General features: G+C 43.7%; 1 protein-coding gene across 9 annotated transcripts in view; it reads left to right on the plus strand.

Moving 5' to 3' along the window:
• Positions 1–21,768, plus strand: part of SLC25A26 (solute carrier family 25 member 26) — a 144,275-nt gene that overhangs the window by 286 nt on the left and 122,221 nt on the right. For 6 of the 9 annotated variants that reach the window (XM_037904422.2, XM_037904424.2, XM_037904421.2 and 3 more), the window contains exons 2-3: positions 9,613–9,769; positions 12,624–12,733. In XM_037904422.2, coding sequence (XP_037760350.1) covers positions 9,613–9,769; positions 12,624–12,733 — 267 coding nt within the window. Of the gene's footprint in view, positions 1–7,959; positions 8,028–9,612; positions 9,770–12,623; positions 12,734–21,768 lie in introns of all 9 variants that reach the window. The other 3 variants (XM_043550672.1, XM_043550673.1, XM_043550670.1) reach the window with 2 other exon arrangements.

The following is a 21,768-nucleotide window of genomic DNA, read 5'->3' on the forward strand; positions in this document are numbered from 1 at the left end:
GGGCGCAGTGGGGGGATAGGAGGGGGGCAGGGTGGGATGGGGCAGAGGAGGTGAGGGGTGGGATTGGGGGGTGAGGAGGGGGCGCAGTGGGGGGATAGGAGGGGGCAGGGTGGGATGGGGCAGAGGAGGTGAGGGGTGGGATTGGGGGGTGAGGAGGGGGCGCAGTGGGGGGATAGGAGGGGGGCAGGGTGGGATGGGGCAGAGGAGGTGAGGGGTGGGATTGGGGGGTGAGGAGGGGGCGCAGTGGGGGGATAGGAGGGGGGCAGGGTGGGATGGGGCAGAGGAGGTGAGGGATGGGATTGGGGGGTGAGGAGGGGGCGCAGTGAGGGGATAAGAGAGGGGGTGGGATGGGGCAGAGGAGTGACGGATGGGATTGGGGGGTGAGGAGGGGGTGTAGTGGGGGGATAAGAGAGGGGGCGGGATGGGATGGGGAGAGAGGAAGTGGGGGTGGGATTGGGGGGTGAGGAGGGGGGCTCAGTGGGGGGATAAGAGGGGGTGGGATGGGATGGAGATAGAGGAGGTGAGGGATGGGATTGGGGGGTGAGGAGGTGGTGCAGTGGGGGGATAAGAGAGGGGGAGATGGGATGGGGACAGAGGAGGTGAGGGGTGGGATTGGAGAGTGAGGAAGGGGGCTCAGTGGGGGGATAAAAGAGGGGGCGGGATGGGATGGGGAGAGAGGAGGTGGGGGTGGGATTGGGGGGTGAGGAGGGGGCGCAGTGGGGGGATAAGAGAGGGGGCGGGATGGGATGGAGATAGAGGAGGTGAGGGATGGGATGGGGGGTGAGGAGGTGGTGCAATGGAGGGGTAAGAGGAGGCATGATGGGGTGCAGAGGAGGTGATGAGAGGGTGGGATTGGAGGGTAAAGAGGGGGGTGCAGTGGGGTGGGATGGTTTTCAGAGGAGGTGATGGGGTGGGATTGGGGGTGAGGAAGGGGGTATGGGGGAGGTGGGTGGCTCATTTCTGGGTCTGAGAGGGGAGCAGAGTCCCCTACTGGGTGGCACTGCCAGGGGGAGATTCCCAGTTGAGTTTGGAAGGAGAGGGTATGTCTGTATGTTGCAGCTGTTGGAGCTGCGGAATATTATTGATGGTCCCTTAGGCTCCCCCTCCACTCTCTAGACTCAGTCACCACCCCAAGGATCAGTTGGGCAAAATTATAAGGAATTAAAGTGATCACAATACCATATTAAAACCTTGCATACACTTTTCAAATGGTATGAATTTATTTCTGATGCCCTTTGCCTTTGGGTGGGGCAACGTTTCCAGAATGGGGAGGAATTGTCTTAGTATCTTACCTTTTCAAATGTTAAAGAGTTCAGTTGTTCTGGAGAAGTTCTTTGGCCTGTGTTGTACAGCAGATCAGATTAGATGACCACAGTGGTCCCTTTTGGCCTTGAAGTCTATAAATTATCTCTTGAGTGCTCATAGTGTGTATAGTGCTTCATGGGCATATGGGGTAAGGTCACAGCACTGGTTAGAAGTGCCATGTGATAGATGCAGTATCAGAGGGTTAATACTTTGGAATGATACAGCCGTAAACAGTCTCTCATTTTAAAACATGACCCTGAATGTGTTGTGCTGTTTATAGCCATTGTGAGTTTGGTAACTTCTTTTTACCTCTGCAAATTGTGTGTGAGGGTACTGAGACTTGATTACAATGAGTTCATTAGTATTTGTGGCACCTTAGAGACTAACACATTTATTAGAGCATTTTTTTTACAGAATAACTTCACAATAACCTGAACTACTTGTATTTTGTAATGCTTTGAGACAACGTGGCAGTTTCTATTGCACTAGGAATCATAGGACTGAAAAGGACCTCAAGAGGTCATCTAGTGCAGTCCCCTGCACTCATGGCAGGATTAAGTATTATCTAGACCATACCTGACAGGTGTTTGTCTCACCTGCTCTTAAAAATCTCCAATGATGGAGATTCCGCAACCTCCCTAGGCAATTTATTCCAGTGTTTTATTCAGAATGTCTCATGTTTGAATAAAGGGCTGACAGTCTTTCTTCCATTTTCCTTGTCCATTTTAAATCTATGTTTGACTGAAAGGCTTATGCGCTACTTGCCTTTTTTTACCTAAGAATTTCTCTTGCATTTTCTTTAGCCTTTCTCGTAGTTGTAGAATTTAAGACCAGAAAGGACCACGAGATCATCTAGTCTGACCTGTTGTGTATAAATTTACTGAGAGAGATGCCTAGATGATTCTAGCCAGTGACTGTGACCTGTGCTGCAGAGGAAGGTGAAAACCCCCCAAGGTCACTGCCAATCTGGCCTGGAGGAAAATTCTTTCCGGACCTCTCGTATGGTGATCAGTTAGACCCTGAGCCTCCAAGCAAGAATCAGACAGCTAAGTGCCAGAAAGACATTTATCAGGACCACCTCAGACCACTGGCTTACCCTGTCCAGAGTCCCATCTCCAGCTGTGGCCATTTCTGATGCCTCAGAAGAAGGAGGCAAACTCATGCCAACACCCCCACACCCCCAATTGTGAATACACTGTGGAAGAATTCCCTTCCTGACCCCTATGGGTGACCGTATGAAGCCCTGAAGCATGTGATTTGAGGAACATAAGACATGAACCAGAAGGGACCCCCAGGGCTGCTGAGCCAAGCCCCCCACCACTGCAGGCAATGCTGTCATCTAATTCCACTCATAAATTTGTCAAGCTCTGTCTTAAAGCTAGTTAGATTGTTTGCTCTCTCAGCTCCTTTTGGGAGTCAGTTCCAGAATATCACTTCTCTTATGATTAGAAACCTTCTAATTTTTAGCCTAAATTTATTCGTGAACAGTTTATAGCCATTTATTCTTGTGCAAGCATTGTCCTTTCACTTAAATAGCCCTTCATCCTCCCTATTGTTTACCCTCCTGATGTATTTACAGAAAGCAATCCTATCCTGTCAGCCTTTTAGGCCCTCTGTTCCCCTGATCATTCTAGTAGTTCTTCTCTGCACCTGTTTCTGTCTAAATTGAACTTTCTTGAATATGGGTGACAAGGATTCCAGATGAGATCTTATACAATGGTTTTAGTACTTTCTTGTGTCTACTGGAAATACCTCGCCTGGATCCTATTTGCTTTTTTCATGGCTGCATCACATTGGTGGCTCATAATTGCCCTGTGATCGACCAACATACCCAGGTCTCTCCCCTCCTCTCTCACTTGTAACTGATGAGCCCCCAGTTAATATATAGCAGAAATTCTTGTTGTTAGTCGCTATGTGCATGACCTTGCAGTTTGCACTATTCCATTTCGTCCCATTTCTGTTTCTCTCTTTTTGTACCTGGACAGTTTTCCATTTCATCCTGTCGTCTGGCTTATTTAACTGTCCAACAAACAAACCCTATAAAACAAGCAGAATCATTTAGAGACTCAGATAATCTGTGCAAGTTTTAGTAACTGAAATAGGTATCACAAGGTTTGTAATGATCATCTTTTTAATGAGTATGTTTGTAATGAAAGACCTATTATTTATAATTTTATATTAGAAAGAGCCAGAACTCTCACTTGGTAAAGCTTTTAGAGTGGTGTCCATCTATTCTTGAAGGAGGAGGATCAGAATGATGTTGGAAATAACAATGAGTGTTGCTACTCTGTAATGTGGTGATGGAAGGTTGACAGGTGTTTGAGAATCAGTGGAGAGAATTACTCTGAGAAGCTACAGATCCTAAATACATTTTATCTAAAAAAAAAAAAAAAAAAAAAAGCTATTTGATTTCACTGTGTCTATTCAATCAAAATGCATGGCAGTTTCAACCTGAAAAATATATGGGGCAGTGGGGGAAGGGAAATAAATGTTGAAGAGCAGCTAACTTGTATCTTGAGAATTTTAATAAATAGTAAAAACAAAACCATTAGAATAGATCTTGTTAACAAGGATCTGTTACTCTCTTTCTTCTTCCATGCTATGTACACAGCCTCTGTCGTTTGTGGCATAAGTTTGAACTACTCATCTAACACATCACTCAAAATGCAGGGAAGCATTTGTTAATGATGAATTTGAGCAACAGTGTTCAAACATGGCAGAGAAGGGCACTTGGCTAGCTTGTGGAGAATATGAAGAGAAAGGAATGCTTAATTTTTGAACTACCTTTTCTCTCATATTTTGAATTCCACTAGTGCAATGTAACAAACTAACGTTGTTCCCAAAGCCAGAAATCCTGGAGTTATCCTTGATTCAGAGCTTGCTTTCTTCCTTTTGCCTCACTTGTTTGTAACTCTCCTCTGGAAAGTTTGGCTACCTTTGACCCGTCCCTCCTAAATTTCTTATTCTTTCTATAGTCTCTGCCTGTTTTGACTATTGTGACTTCTTAAGTTCCTTCTTGCAAGACCTTAATTGCATCTCTTTGCTTCTCGTGGGGCCAGATTTCCCAGTGTTCAGTGCCCACAATTCGGGCCAGGTGCTCAAAAGAGCTCAGCACACAATGTGTAGAGGTCTCTTGAAAATCTGGCCCCTTATTTTGGTGCCTAAAAGGAGGCTGACTGCTGTTGAAAATCTCTCCAAACCTATTCACTTCACAGCCCTGAAATGTCCTTAGCTTCATCTTTGCTTTTCCATCCCCATCTCATCCTTGTGCCTTCCCCTCCATTCCCACAGCTAGGGATGGCATGTTCCTGCTCTTTGTTCACAAACGTGGGGGTGCAGTGGAGCAAGGATAGTGTGGACGAATGTAAAGGTGTAGCTGAATGACCCGAAGGAGTGAAATGTTATGAAGAGACTTGTAGGTTTCAGTGCATGAGATGAGATCTGGATATGTAACATGACCGGTTCTGGTGGCAGAATGTAAGGAGGAAAGGCCTTCTCTTCCTGTTCCATGTTCAATGGGAAGGTGGTTTCTAACCCTCAGAGGAGTCAGGTGCTCCCAATAGTAAGAATGAAGGCAAACAAGCAAACTAGCATTAAAATGGAGTTTAATAAATTTAGAAATGAGATTATATGATGGAATTGCCTGCATCAGCAAAAGCCTGGATTCAGTGATCCAGGAAGTCCATGCCAGTCTCTTGCCGCTAACTTATATTGCACAACCATTTCTGCAATGTAGCTGATGTTACATTTTTATACACTCTCTTAATGGCTTTATGGACATGGACAAAAAAAAATTCAATCACAGATTAAGGGATATATAATTGTTGGGGCATTTGCTAACTGAATCTTCTCTCCAGCTTTTTAAAAGATTTTCTCTATTTATTTACTCCTAGAAGAATCATTTACAAGTGAACAGCTAAGAAAGTGAATGCTGCTCCTTCCACAAGTGTATAATAGATTATCACCCTGTATTTTGTCATCCATTTTCAAAAAATGTGCATAGGGCCAACTTTGTCCCTCCTGAATTGTGTATAGTTAAGTGGAGCTGCATACCTATGTGCAAGAGCAGAATTTGGCTCACACTTAAATATGCTCATGTAACAGTTACCTATTGTATGAAATATCATGGTTCAAAACATTTGAATTCGATCCTGGTTTTATTTAATCATGTTGCTGGATTTACCGTGTAACAGGCATATCCAGCTCCATGCAAAGTTTTTTTTTTTTTTTTTTTTCTCTTCAGCTGATAATGGTAGTGCTGCTGACGCGCAGTTGAGAATGGGCCGCTTAGTCGGCTTATTATCTAAAAATCATTACTGTTTGCTGCAGATGCAGTAAGCTCCCAGGTATTCTCACCATTTTAGAGGTACTCTATTAGCTCCTTCATGAATTTAAATGACATTTAAGATACAAATCCAAAGAAGCAATTAGTAAGTTTTGATTCATGTTTTACCAGCTGGCTAGATTAAATCTGATCAATTTTATTTTGGGCAGATAAGAATTCTGATGGAAGAAGAGTTCGAAAAATCAATGCACGCAAAATAGCCAAATAGATTAAAAGAGTAATTAACTTATTGATTAAAACTTTAACGGTAGATAGCAAATGCCTCTCTGAATCCTCTGTTAGGGTGGAACAGAAAACCAGTTGAGCACAGTATAATTGTACTTGAATTATCCAAGTAAAGATTCAGCAGTACCGTACATCCATGCTCACGTTTTCTCCTGCTGTTGTGTACAGGGTAGATATCAATATATGTGCTCCGTAGCTCAAATAACCAAAAAATGATGAAGGTGGATTCAAAGAATAAATTTAATACAGATTATTAGATATGCTAAAATGGCCAAGTTTTTTTTTTGGGGGGGGGGGGGTGGTAAGGGGTAGTTGTATACTCATCCCTACCTTTTTTTCATCTAGCTGTTACTCAGGTTTTGCAGGGGCCTTCGTCATGGATGCCATCTTGGTTTCTCCTGTTCTCTATGTGTGCCCACAGTTTAGTTAGACCAAAGTCTTTGGATTAATATAGGTGTATCTGGGTGAAAACTAATGGCCTGTGTTATACAGGAGGTCAGTAGGGTTGCCAACTTTCTAATTCCAGAAAATTGAACATCCTTGCCCCGCCCACTGTCCTGCCCCTTCCCTGAGGCACCGCCCCCACTCACTCCATCCCCTCTCCCTCTTCGCTTGCTCTCCCCCACCCTCTCTCGTGCTCATTTTCACTGCAGGGCCCAAACAGGCATATTTAGTGTTTTGACAGATGTATTCTGCTCAGTTCAGGTTTTATTTGTTACAGGATGCTAGAGCTGTCAGCAAAATAGTCAAAAAGGATAATTTTTAAAAAAATGAAATTTCACAAAGGTTTTCATGATTCTTTCCCTCCCCTCTTAACATTTTTTTAAACAGCTCCATGTTTTTTATTCACTGAAGTGATTGTAATTTTATGTGTGGAATTAGGACCACACATGATCAGAGCTGCAGTGGGTCCATTAAAGCCCACTCCTAAAGCCCAAATAAAAAACTATAGAGCACAGCCACTGAAATGCACACCTGTCCAGATACCTATATAAATAAATCTGTAGAAACTGACTCCCACACCTACGTGCAGGTACACACGTGTATTCATGTGTACACATCTACTTCCACATTATGTAATATTACATTGTTGTTTAGTGCCTAGAGACCCCAACTAAGATCAGGGTTCCAGGGTGGTAGGCGCTGGACATACGCATAAAAAGAGAGAGTCTGCAACAAAGAATTTATAATGTAGCTAGACAAAGGTGGGGGGATAAAGGTATGATACATCGGCTTTTCTGCAATTACTAGTCAACAACATTCACTTTTTAAGAAATAATATATTTCTTTTAGAGTTCCCTTCTCTTTTAAAAACTTGTTATGAAATGAATACGCACATATTTTATGTCATCAAGTTTTTTGTGCCCAAGCCAGCAAAAGGAATAAAAGTCAGTTAGGTTGCAAATTTTATTCACGCAGGTATACACAGTCCCCTACACAAAGACATACAGTCTCTTACATACATACAATGCATGCATGCATGCACTTGCCTACACAGAGACAGTTTTTCATACACTTTTCCAGGGGCTGCCTAAATCACCCAGCCGGGAAGGGGGAGGGGGGGCTGGAGAATAAAGATCGGGGTGAGGGGGGGTGGAAGAGAGAGGATGGGGAGGGAAAGAGGCCAAGGACGAGAGCAGGGTGGGAGTGAGAGGGCGCAGTGAAGGAGAGAGGAGGGGGTGGGACAGATGTGGGGCAAATGGGTATGCAGGGGGAAGCAGAAGGCTACAGGAGCATGAGGATGTGGGGGGGCACAGGGGTGTATAGGCACATAATGGGAGAGCAGCAGTGTGTGGAGGTGAATGGGGTGTAGGGCTGTGGGGGGTGAGGGACATGGGGATGGCGGCTCTGACAGGTGGAGAGGATGGGTGGGAGAGCACTGTAAGGGGTACAGGGATGGGATGGGGGAAGGATGCAGTGAGGGGGAAAGGGGGGTGGGACGGGGAGGGACGCAGTGAGGGGGAAAGGGGGGTGGGACGGGGAGGGATGCAGTGAGGGGGATGGGGATGCAGCTCCATTCCTAGTACTTGGGGAACTCCTGGGTGCCGGCGATTGGATGACAAACAGACCATGATTCGCCGCAGGGCATGCGTCGCAGCTTGAGCCCAGCCACGCGAGCAGTGCGAGAAGAGGCTGGGCAGCAGCGGGAGAGGTGCGTGCCATGCAACCCCTCAAGAATCACCGTTGACCGCTCACGAGTCGTGCTAGTTCCTCCCCTGCCCCAGCCAATGGGAACTGCGCTGGGGGGCGGGGTGGCATGTGGACCCCCCTGAACACCCCTCAGGCTAGGAGCTGGACTTGCTGGCTGCTTTCTGACCTGGAAGCTGCACAGTGCGGTGGCCTAGTGGGGAGAACTGCCAGCTCCGCTGTGTGGTGCGGCGGTGCTGCCAACCAGTCAATGGCCACTGACCGGAGCTGCCAGGATCCCTTTTTGATCACGTGTTCGGGTCCAAAACTGGACACCTGGTCACCCTCAAGGTCAGACTACATGGTCTGACAATCCCTTCTGGCCTTAAACTCTATGAATTGTGATTGCTCTTACAGGCCCTCTCTGTCCCATGTGAATTTTTTCCTGTTTGTATATTTATTGGAACTGGTTTAAATCTTTTAATACATTTTTTTTAGTATAAAATGAAAGTTTTCACCATATTGCTTTGAATTAAAGTATTCAGGATTTCCTCAAACTGGTAAAACCTTAACTGGAGTACTGGGTCGAGTACTGCACCACGTTTTGGGAAAGTTGTAGACAAACTGGAGAAAGTCCAGAGGAGAGCAACAAAAATGATTAAAAGTCTGGGAGAAACAACCTCTGAGGAATGATTGAAAAAAACAAACAAACTAGGTTTGTTTAGTCTGGAGAAGAGATGACTGAGGGGGGACGTGATACAGTCTTCAAGTAAAAGGTTCTTATAAAGAGGAAGGTGATAAATTATTCTCCGTAACCACTGAAGACAGGACAAGAAGCAATGGGCTTAAACTGCAGTAAGGGAGATTTAAGTTAGACATGAGGAAAAACTTCCTAATTGTCAGGATAGTTGAGCATTGGAACAAATTAGGTAGGAAGGTTGTAGAATCTCTGTCACTGGATGTTTTTAAGGAACAGGTTAGAGAAACCCCTATCAGGGATGGTCTAATACTTAGTCCTGCCGCAGTTCAGGGGACTGGACTAGATGACCTGTCGCTTTCCCTTACAGTCCTACGTTTCTGTGACTCTGTGAAACTTTTGGTTTAAAATGAATTTTTTCTGTTTTTGGCTGTCAAAACCAAGCAAAATTTAAATGAAAACCCCCACGTTTTTTCCTCAGGAATAAAAATCTTTTTCTCAGTCAGTCCTAATATTTGCACAATAATTCCTGGCCCTGATGGACATACTGTGCTGTATCATTGCTAACTGGTGTGTGTCACTATCTTAGGGCTTGTTTGGGTGGCTCAGAGTTGTTGGAGCTGCTTTGCTTCCTTCATTCAATCCAAAACAGTGAGGCAAAATGAAAGAATGGTTAAAATGTTGCACTGTTCTTTTTGTATCCTATGCTGGTGCTGGACATCAACCTACACATGGTCACTTGTAGTTAAAAAGTAATTATTGGAGAAATCTGCCAATGAATGACAGAGCCACTTGCTTGCTGCAAATGGATAGATTCAATAATGTCCTTTAGGCAAGTCTCAGAGCAGCATGTTTGTAGGCAAGACTTGGTCTACATTGATGTTAATTCGCTTTACTCCTGTTTATCTTGCAGGCTGGTGGGATAGCTGGTATGTGCGTTGATTTGGTATTATTTCCTCTGGATACCATAAAAACCCGACTGCAGAGTCCCCAAGGATTTAAGAAGGCTGGTGGCTTTCGCGAAATCTACGCTGGTGTTCCTTCTGTTGCTGTAGGATCCTTTCCGAATGGTAAAAACTGTGTGGATTGTGCTTGTGTTAGTCCCTGGTCTTCCTCTAAGGGGACGGCATAGTCAAGTGTGTGTAAAGGGTGATCCTGTCCTTTCTCTGCCAGGCTCCCATCCTGCTAGCAGCTCCACATAGGACCCCTGTTGAAGTTAATGAGGTTTTGTGTGGGTGCAGTGTCCAGCTGGGTGTGTGTAATGATGACCCCTAATGTAGGCTTGCTGCACTGTACCTGAAAAAAATCACACCATTGCATGCCCCATTTTGCTCTAGTGCAGTGTGCCAATATTAGTGGATTGCACCAGTGCAACTAAATCGATGTAATCACAGTGGTGCAAAGTTATCTAATGTAGGGTTCCCAAAAGATAAATCCTTCTCTCTCTCTCTGATATATCTACAAATGCTAACTACTGGTGGTGCTGCTTTGTGTTTCACAATTCAGATTCCTATGCACCATCATGGTGATGCCACCGTGTCCAGATACTCTTCTGGAAGTCTCAATGCCATTCTTTTCATCGTCTCTGCACTTAAAGATCCAATTTTTGGCTGTACACTGGAAGCTCTTCCTCTCCCCTTCCATCTCTCTCTGCTGACCTTCAGACAACTAGCAGGACTTTTCATTGGTGGCACTTTCTCAACAGGAGCAGGTGCTCTTCAGCGTTAATCCTAACGACAAGGAGCTCCCTCCCTAATACTCTATCATGGCTATATTAGTTGGAGAGGAAGGATGGTCCAGTGGTTAGGGTGGGATTCGGGAGACCTGGGTTCAATTCCTTGCTCTGTGACAGGCTTCCTTTCTGTGATCTACAGCTGGTCACTTAGTCGTCTCAGTCCCCCATCTGTAAAATCCGGATCTAGCACTGCTCTATTTCACAGGGGTACTGTGAGGATAAATCCGATAAAGGTTGCGGAGTGCTCACATACTGCAGCAGTGGGGACATGTAAATACCATAGACCAGGGGTTCTCAACCTTTTTCTTTCTGAGCCCTCCCCAACATGCTATAAAAACTCCACAGCCCACCTGTGCCACAATAGCTGATTTTCTGCTTATAAAAGCCAGGGGCGACGTTAGGGGGTAGCAAGCAGGGCAGCTGCCTGGGGCCCCGTGCCACAGGGGCCCCCAAAAAGCTATATGGCCTAAGCTTCGGCTTCAGCACCAGGTGGTGGGGCTCAGGGCCCTGGGCTTCAGCACCATGCAGTGGGGCTTCGGCTTTCTGCCCTGTTCCCCAGTGAGTCTAACATTGGCCCTGTTTGGCAGATCCCCTGAAACCTGCTCACGGTCCCCCAGGAACCCCGGAACCCAGTTGAGAACCACTGTCATAGACAGACGGACAACCCCTGTTCCTTTGTCGCATCTCCCTTTTCATGGCCACCTGTTGCCACTTCCTTTCTGTTTCCAGCAGCACCCACAATGTGCTAAGCATTGTCCAAATATAAAAGATGGCACAGTCCCCATCCTGGAGACTCTTGCCTTTAAATCCTGGCCATGTCTGACTGCAGTGATCATGAATATGAACGTTCCAAGGGTGTCTTGTGCATGTGCTCCCCTCTGGTCTTTAAGAGCTAAATTCTAGCAGGGAATGTTCTCTCTTTTTTTTTTTTTTTCTGGGGGGAGAAATAAATAATTAGAAGTCATTTAGGAACTGAGGGAAGCTTTGAGGAGGCCTTTTGAAATGGGCTGTGTCTTTCAGAAACAAAGCAAAATAGTTCTAGTGTCTGAAGAAAAATGTTTGCAATTCCTGAGATCTGTTTACTCTCTTCCTCTTTGCAAAATGAAGTCCAGCTAGGCTGTCACGTTTGTAAATGTTAAGTTCAGACCAATCCACTGACACCTTCAAATGTTCCATGTCCTTCAAAAGATGATATAAAAATTTTCTGTCCTTTATCTTTTCTGCTTTCGTTATCTCCTTTTGAGGCGATAAGCATCTTTTGATTAACTGCAGAAGGCAATACATGCAGCCCCTTTGCACAATTAAATACTGTTCCCCCGTGAGAGATGTCAGCTTTTTCAGGATTTGCATCTCTAACATCTGAGCTGGGATTTATCTCTTGCTGCTGTGTAAGAGCAAAAACTTAAATTATCTTGAAGAATACGAGTAACCCTTAATGTGCTAGGAAGCAAATGCAAGACACCTGTTAGTACGGAAAAACTGTTGCCACTTCAGTGCCGGGTTTGCCCTTCTTCCTTTCTCTAATAGTACATTGGTATACTTGGCTTGGCTTTGTGTGTTATGAGATTAGGTCTATTTCAAAATAAAACTGTTCCTTGCCCATTGGATTACAGTGTAATGAATGTTTCAAGCTCTCAGGAGGATTTCATTTTCTTTCTCTCAAATGAATCGCTGCTGCTTCTGGAGCTAAACTGTAAAACAGGAGGCAGATTCTAGCCAGGAAGATGCCGCAATCAGATTTAAATGTTAGTAATGTTACTGAAGTAGTTGTTTCCTTAAAGGAGCTGATTTGTAATGTCAATTGACCATTGTACAATAAAGCACAGCCCCCACCTACAGTATTCTAGGACAAAAAAAAAAAAAAAAAGAAAAAGTTAAGGCATGATTTTCCAAAAACTTCCAGTTAGTCAGAGATACTATTTAGCCTTTTTGCTTTTAAAATACTGTAATCGTAAACATGGATTGAAGCCCTGGGCCCATTGAAGTCAAAGGGAGTTTTGACCATGAGTGAAAGAGTATTGACCATGGAACTATGTTGGTAAGAAGGGTAGTACTGTCTTGTCTCTGGATTACAGCATGTGGCTATTTTCTGGATTATAATGTAAACTAGATTTGTTTGGATTATAACAGCAATCTGCTAATGCAGCTATAGAGATAGTTTGATGACTGAACTTTTTTTAAAATTTCAGCTGCTGCCTTTTTTGTCACCTATGAATTTGTGAAGTCTATGTTGGCTACTGCCACCCCTCGGTATCTGAGTCCAGTAACACACATGGCGGCTGCCTCCTTTGGAGAAGTAGTAAGTAAGAGCTCTGTTTACTGCACATTCCTAGCAAGAAGAGAAGAAAAAAAAAATGGAAGTCTTATGAGAACTGAATTTTAGTGGGAACCTTTTACTTGTTGATTGTTGAGCAGCAGGTTTAACAACCCTGGTCTTTACAAAGCATTGGTTGCAAAAATAGTTTACCAACATGTTTTCTAGAAACTTCTGGGGGTTTGTTTTGTTTTAAATGAAGCGTTGACATTGAGTGACAGTCTGGAAGCATAATGTAGCAAAATCTCATTCTGTGGGCAAGTTAGTGATAGGAAGGTATGGTTGTCCTTTGATTCATGAAAAATCAACAGAATCATTATTTCAAAGGTTCACCCTCTGGGGCGTGGCAGTGGGGACTTGCTGTTCTTCCCATGCCCCACCAGCTCCCAGTTCCAGGTCCACCAGTTGAAGCTTTGATAATACAGTGTCATCGGAAGTGGGTTGAGTTGGGTATCATTCAAAAGACTTTCCTATCACTTACTTACCCATGGAATGAGATTTTGCTACATTGTGCTTCCAGACTGTTACTCCACGGAACACAGCGGTACCAAACATGACACCACTAGAACTATGTAGCTATGTAGTCGAGAAAAAGTTTAAAAATCACAGTGCAAGATCGGTCCCTTGTGCATTGCATGTCCAATACCCAAATACCACCTGCTGCAGTAGGCTAATTGTGAAATACCTGGGGGACAGTTCTGATAGATGAATGTGTTTAGGCTGGGATTTCAATGGACCCTAATAGAGCTAGGCATCTAATTCCCATTGACTTTCAATGGGGTTCGGTCTCCTAACTCCCCTCCATTGGGCTCCTGTGAGAACCCCAGTCATAATCTCCTTACGTTATTTCAGCTCTGATTTACTCACTTCAGTGATGTTTTCTAAACTGTTCCATTTAAAAAAAAAAAATCTTGTGAAAATGTTCATGTCTGTGGCAATAAAATTACTTATTTCAGCTGTTTTATAATGAGATTTCTGAATTCATTGGGTAAATGGCAAAGATTTCTGTAGGTCACTGGGAAGACATGCTTGTTCTCTAGTGTCAAGGAAAGGAGAAAACTGAATGGTCACTGAAGAATTATTCCTATCCAGAAGAAATTCAAGACACACACTGAAAGCTGATTGCTCTTCTTTCCAGTTCTTTCACCCACATCCAGAGTTTTCTGTGAGGCAGTTTCACTGTTAGTAATGGGTGTTTGAAAATGAGTAGATCCAAGGATTTATCAACTACATACATATCCAGTTATCCTGTCTCTCACTGGTAATGTTATGTTGTGATATGGTCTGATACCTTTCATTAGTTCACTTTTTATTTATCATAGCTCCTAGGAGCCCCAGTCATGGGTCAGTACCCCATTGTACTAGGCGCTGTACACAAGACATTCCCTGCCCCAAAGAGCTTCCAAAAGTATAAGGCAAAAGACAACACATGGATGCACAAGCAGATGGGAGTACAGGGAAACTGAGATAGTCTTGGCCGGTATGATAGGCTGTACATGCCCTGGGGCATGTCTTATATTTTAATTACTGTAAAGTAGAATGTGCTCTCTCAGAAATCGAGAGTTTTGCAATTCAGCCACTTGAAAAAAGGGGCCAAAGAAAAAACTAGTCTGAGATTTCAAATGCTGAGGTCACTGTGGTGTGCCAAATCTTTTTTTTAATATGTCCAATTTTGAATGGTTGTATAAAGCTGTCCGTATTCAGTAGCTATGGTAACTTTTACCCTGGAGACATTTTCTGGTAGATGTGTAGTTTAAGTCTGTAAATGAGACCAGAGTGGTAAAAATATATTTCTCACTGTTTTTCATTATATGACATTTTTATTAGGGAAAAACAATTTAAAAATCATAAAATGGAGGGTAATGTTCTTAGTGTTGGAAAATATAAACAATCTAAACCTTGTTAGATTAGATTTCTTGCATTACAGAGTTTTCAGACCTGAATAGACTTGAAAAGTCACTGTATCAATTATATTAACTGAACTCATTCAGCTATGCTATTTGCATACACCCTCCCCTTCTCTCTGAGGGTAAATCTATGCTGCACCCCCTCCCCGCCGCGCCCCCCCACCCCCCGAGCCCTAGTTCTGAAACTCAGTGAGATGGGAGGGTCTCCGAGCTTGATCCTGAAAATCTACACTGCCCTGTAGCGCAAGCCTGAGTCAGTTGACCCATTTTTTCTGAGACTCTCTGACGCAGGTGGTGCACATTGTGAAAACATCATCCCTACTATACATATAAAATGATGGGGTCTAAGTTAGCTGTTATCACTCAAGAAAGAGATCTGGGAGTCATTGTGGATAGTTCTCTGAAAACATCCACTCAGTGTGCAGCAGCAGTCAAAAAAGCGAACAGAATGTTGGGAATCGTTAAGAAAGGGATAGATAAGACAGAAAATATCATATTGCCTCTCTATGAATCCATGGCACCTCCTCATCTTGAATATTGCATGCAGATATGGTCGCCCCAACTCCAAAAAGATATATTGGGAAATGTTCAGAACAGGGCAACAAAATGATGAGGGGTATGGAACAGCTCCCATATGAGGAGAGATTAATAAGACTGGGACTTTTCAGCTTGGAAAAGAGACGATTAAGGGGGGATATGATGGAGGTCTATAAAATCATGACTATTGTGGAGAAAGTAAATAAGGAAGTGTTATTTACTCCTCATAACACAAGAACTAGGGGTCACCAAATGAAATTAATAGGCAGCAGGTTTAAAACAAACAAAAAGAAGTATGTCTTCACACAATGCACAGTCAACCCGTGGAACTCCTTGCAAGAGGATGTTGTGAAGGCCAAGACTAACAGGATTAAAGAATGAGCTAGATAAATTCATGGAGGATAGGTCCATCAATGGCTATTAGCCAGGATGGGCAGGGATGGTGTCCCTAACCTCTGTTTGCCAGAAGCTGCGAATGGGCGACAGGGGATGGATCACTTGATGATTACGTATTCTGCTTATTCCCTCTGGGGCACCTGGCATTGGCCACTGTTGGAAGACAGGATACTGGGTTAAATGGACCTTTGGTCTGAGCCAGTATGGCCATTCTTATGTGTTTGAATTGTTGATGTACCCTTAAAAACAAGTGATCTCATGTGGAAGGAGAGGAAGTCTGTCCGAACTTTTGTCCCCCTCAGTATTTGTATATAAACTTTTAACTATACATTGAAGCTAACTTCAGCTCTCCTTTGCAATGAGCAGTCTCAGGCTCATCACAAGCGTGGTGGCGGCAGCAACTTGTGTTTTTAATGCTTTCTTTTTCTACAGAACTTGCCCTGAAATATGGCACGTAATTCCATTTTCCGAGCTCAAAAGGGACTGTCATGGTAGCAGCCAGCCAGCTATTTTAGGACTTGATCCAAAGAGATGCTGAGCAATTGCAAATATCAGGCCCTTGTTTTCCAGATGACTCATGGCTGTGTGTGCTGATTGAGTACTGGGACTTAATTTGAAGCTGCAGAATGCGAGTGGCTAGGTGTATTAGATTGTGGCCTTCCTTGTTTGGCACAGGCTGTTCCAAGAAAATGGATTTAGTCCTACTTTTTAGATCATTTGATTTCATGTCAACTGTTAAGAAGAGAAGCGGTATCCCAGCTAAAGTCCTGCTGGTCTTCAGTCCCACAAGCCTACTGTGGGAGGCAGCGTGGCCTAGTGTGTAGATCACTGGAGTAGGATGCTGGAGATCTGGATTCTGTTCCTGGCTTGGCCATTGGTCTGCTGGGTGATCTTGGGCAAGTCACTTCACCTCCCTGAGCTTCAGTTTCCTCATTTGTAAAATGGGGCTGATGATACTGACCTGCTATATAAGAGCTGGGTGGTATTATTAGAAGACATGTCTCTTCCCCTACTGGCCCGTCCAAGCATGTCACACTCAACTTTCATTAAGGCAAGCTTAGATTTTTTGTTGTGGTTGTGCTGCTGATGGGACGAGCTTGGGTTGTAGGCGGGCTAAGCGTGTGACACCATGCCTGCACCGCAGTGAGCCTTCTGCGCACCAGAGTACTCTCCCTGACTCAACATCCCGACTCTTGTCTAAGTCTGAATGTTAAATTTGCACTCCTTTCCCTGAGTGTCGCTGCAGGGACAGTCCTCTTTTTGCTTTCGTGCACGCTCAAGTCCAAGGCCACTGCTAGGGGAAAGCTTGTTGGTGTTTCTGGGTGTGGCAGAATGTGGCTCTTTGTAAGCTCAAAAGCATGTCTCTCTCACCAACAGAAGTTGGTCCAATAAAAGATATTACCTCACCCACCTTGTCTCTTTAGTTATGTTTAAAGCATTCTTTGATTACATGCTGCTAAGTCTGGTTTAGGTACTGGTCATTCCAGGATCTACATCAGTGAAGTGGATGTAAGTGAAGCACATTGGCTAACCTGTGGGTTTTTTTTTTTTGTTGGTTTTTTTTTTTTTTGGCTTGCAGCTTAGCAGGATACAGGAAATATGCATCATTCCAGATCCACAATGACCACACCTCCGCATCATGTTGGTTTTGGGGCTTGCCTTTTCTTTTGCAGGATTGCAGTTCAGTGTGGGTTAGTCATGAAAAGGTTTCCATTTCAAAAGGTTTTATGACCGCAAGATGATGATGGTTATAAATCCATGTTGATAGAGTTGTTTAAAACCAATCCATTTTGGGTTGGTAAGAGCCAGTAGCAAAGATGTGCTCTCTTCTGTGCCCCCCCCTTCCCCCCCCCCCCCCCCCCATAGTCTGTGCATTCATATTCAGGGAACAACTTCCCCAAAAGGTAGTTTGTCACACTGAAGAAAAGACTTTCTTGCATTTATAAATCAGCTGTCCCAACAGATGTACCAGGAAATAGAGTGACACGACAAGGAAGGGCAACTGACCGCTGTTTAACTTCATATATCAAATGATGCATGATTTTCAGCGACTGAAAATGCTTTCCTGCCTGATTCTTCTCATAGTTGTAAGTGTTGTAGTGAGCTTTATGAAACTTCTGTTGTGCATTTATGGATACTCTGGTATTCTTTTCATAAGTACTTGAACAGATGTCACAATTCAAATACTCTTATCTAAACCTGGAGTGACTTGGTCCAAAACTGTGTACTGTATCAGTACATACAGTTTTAATTGTTTCATGGCAAATACTTTTGGGTAAACTCTGGTGCTTTGGCTCAATTTTCAGAGATGAAGCTAATGAGCACCTCTGACAACTCTGATTTGCTCGGAGCTACAAAAATTGGTAGTCCCCTATCGTGCTTTTACTTTATTGGCCACAAGTACTGGTGTAATACTCCCTCATTGTCTGTTTGAACTCTGTGATAATACAGCAGACATGGAGTATAGGCAGTGCCTTTTTTCAGTTCATGTTACTTTCCCCTCACCTGTCTTTTGGAAGCGTTGCTGCTTCTCTCCAGGACATTAAAATGTCTAATCACTTTTAACTCCCGATCTTGTGTTCCATCAAGTGTCTTCTAAGCAAATATCCAGTTAAATGATATGAGCTTGCCTTATCTGTGTTTACACAGCATCTTTGAGCCCTACTTCTCACTGAAGCTTTTGGGTATCATGTTGAAATAAACCATCTTGAAAGAAAAATGTCTGGGTGTTTTGGTGGCTTACATGGCTGCTAACTTGTTTAGCTACACATATCCTGTAGCAGTCCATTAAATTCCACGGTCTATAGTAGAATAGTGTCTTAGGAGAGGCAGTGGCTTAGTGGATAGAGCACTGGACTGGACTCAGACTTTTCTCGCTTCTGCTTTTATCTCTGATATTAGCCTACTGGGTGACCTTGGGCAAGTCAATTCGTCTACCTGTGCCTCAATTTCTCCATGTGTAAAATGCGGATGATGACACTTTGTAAAGCACTTTGAGGTCTACTTTTGAAATGTGCTATACAGAAGCCCCCACCTCACCACCCTGCTGTAAGGCAGAGGTCCCAAGTGCCCCCTCCCCCCAAGTCTGGTAGGTGGAGAATGCTGGGGGACGTGGGGGTCTCCGCAAGCTACACTTTAACTATAAAAGAGCCGCATGCAGCTCCCGAGCCATAGTTTGGCCACCCTTGCCATAGATTCATCAAGTACTGACTTTAGCTCTGGCAGTGGCCAGCTCCTGATAATTTAGAGGAGGCCAAAAACTCTTTGCAATATGCCTAAACAGCTTGTAACATGCTGTAGGTATTAGGGGTTGGAAAAGAACTGTCCTTAAAGTGGTCAGGCATTAAGCTAGTCCCAATGTCTGTCTAATCTAGCCTTTGGCTTTCATGTCTGTAAATGCGGTCGGTGGCCACTCACGCCTTTCTAACATCCAGCAGGTCCACTGGTTAACCCCCTTACAAGTACATTCCACAGGCGGATTGTAGGTTGCATAAAGAATTACTTCCTTGGGTATCTCAGATTGACTGCAGCTTTAAGTAAATCTCAGGCTTAATCTGCAAACCCTTAGTGATGCAGTCAGGAGAGCAAGGCTGCTTTGTGTTACCTAGACGGTCGTGTTTCCCACCTGTGCAGGGCAGGGTGCCCAGAAGATTTCCCGTCTTCTAATGTGTTTGTCCCATTCTACCAGCCCGGTGTCTCAGGCAGGGACTTTTGACTAGGTGTTCTGCTCTGGTTAACAAAGATGTTGTGTCATATTCCGCTTTCCCCCTCCCCACATCTAATCTGCCTCCCAGTGAGGCTTCTGTTTGTTGAGGTTTTCCCCTTCCCCTGGTTAAACTTGATCCCTCTTTCTGTCTTCCCCCTCTCCATCGCACCTGCCTTTGTGCTTACACATTAGAGTGCTTCCTTGTCTAATTGGCCTGTCCGGTCCTAGCCATGAATCAGTCCCAAACCGTTTACGGAATGACTGATCCAAGCTATTTTCACTCTGATGCTGGAAAGTGCAGTAGCTCTCTAGCAGAGGTAGTGCCAACTGACTGTTGCAGAGGAGAAAGAGCGTAGCCCCGTCTGCCTCTTTGCATTTGTATTTGACCCTTGGGCTTTAATTGTTGGCACCTGGGAATTTTTTTAAACCTTAGAAACCAAACTGTTTTGACTGGATGTGATTTAGGGGGTATATGAAGCTAACCTCATTGTCAGTGCCAGAATGTGTCGATGGTCTCACAGCTGCTTTGGCGGTGCAAGTGAAGGAAGAGATGGGAGGTAGCTGATTTAAGGTTGTCTCCTTTACAGAGCTGCCATGTAACTTTCTCAGGCAGATTATCTTTGATCTTAATACCAGTCTCTGTGTTGTCAGCTCAGAAACTCTACGCACAGGCATTGCTAGGAGTCAGTTTCCATAGGTATCCCACAAAACCCTTTGGGAATCCTTAAAAGGCACTCCCCCACCACTGCAATCTATAGCTCAACTACTGGTTGCCTGCTATCTAATTCATCGAACATCAAACGCAAAAGAAAGAAACCTCCAAGTTTCTGAGCTATAAAATGTCCTGTTCCAGAATAAAATGAGGCAGAGTCCAACCCCAGGATGTATGATACCCATGTTAACCATGCTAACAAGAGGGAAAAGTTAGAGGAAAGCCTTACATCTTGAAAACAAAAGCACACTTAATTATCTGTGGGGATCCCATAAGAAAAACCTGACTAGAAAATTTAATCAACCGTGGTCAAAAGGAAGTCAGATGCAGGTGATACTTTGCAGTTTTAGAGCCCCTTTTGTTTAAAGATCTGAATGTGCTTTGCAAGCACTAAGCATCACACCATGTGACAGGCAGGAAAATTGTCTCAATTTTCAGCTAGGTAAACTGAGACACAGTAAAGTTTAGGTAAGATGGGTGCTTGCTTCGCTCTGTAGTATGCTTGGTTCCTACTACCCTACAACAACAACAGAGGCATATTCACATCCAAGGCATCTTTCATACCGTGGTTTTTTTGTTTTTTAAAAAAATAACAGCCTTGTACTCAAAGCTGTTGTTTTTTTAAAAAACAAAAAAACCACGGTATGAAAGACAGCTATAGTGTTGAAAGAAGCACTTCTGAGCTAATAAGCTTCTGCTTTCCACAGGCCTTTTTCTCTTACTGTAATGGAAAAACGGAGCCGTAAAATAATTGAGGTAGGGATTAGGAGATTTGGTACGGGAGGCCACCTAATAAAAATGGCACAAATTGAGCTTCTCTCACTGTTGTCTCATATCAAATTTTATTTGATCGATTTTACTGTATTCCAAATTGCCAGCATAAGGGTGAAAGTTGTAATTATAGTTTTATTGATTAGTCATTAAGTTTCAATCAAGTTATAGCTACAGAGAGTGGTTATTATTTTGCGAGTAGACTTTTTTGTTAGTCATCTTTCTTCCTCCTCCTCCTTTCCCCTTGCACACTTAAAATAATTGCTTTGATGTAACAAACTGCTTTTATAATGTGGATACTTACCTACCTAAAAGAGTGTGTTATAACAGCTGATTAGTGTTAGTAAAAGGCTTTGAGACCACTGGGTGAATGAATGTTAATATCTTATTCATATGCCATGCTCCTAGATGTGAAAATAAGGTGATGGGAGGGAAGGGGGAGTCAAAGGCAGAACATTTTCCCTAAAATTATGATATAAAATGTAAAAAGAATTAATGTTTGACAGTTTATTCTTGTTGGTTTTTAAAACTAAAACATTCCCCTGTAATATTTGCATCCTAAGCAAATACAGCTGTGCAACAAACTACACTAGAAACAGACCAGTTATACTGAGTGATGTGCAGAACCGAAAGGTAAACAGCATCCCTGAACAGTGTATTCATTTTCCTTTTTGATTCTAGGAACTGAGGGAGTTAAGCGCATCAGCGACCCCCTTCCTCCGCCCCCCCCCCCCCCAAAAAGTGAGATGAAAAATGCAAATAAAATCGGACACTAGACACATTTTATATCATTAAAGTATAATAAAACTTTTCCACAATTGAATCTCACTTGAGAGGGGCTTCTGAATACGAATACAGTGATACAGGGCATACCTAACATTCAAGAAATCACTTACAAATGGACAGACAAACCACAAGGGGAAAGACATATTGTACACCACAATATCATCCCAAAGAAGAAAGAGTTGCAGCAGTAGCATACGTAAATAGC

Source organism: Chelonia mydas, chromosome 7 (assembly GCF_015237465.2).
Source record: "Chelonia mydas isolate rCheMyd1 chromosome 7, rCheMyd1.pri.v2, whole genome shotgun sequence".
Taxonomy (NCBI): domain Eukaryota; kingdom Metazoa; phylum Chordata; order Testudines; family Cheloniidae; genus Chelonia; species Chelonia mydas.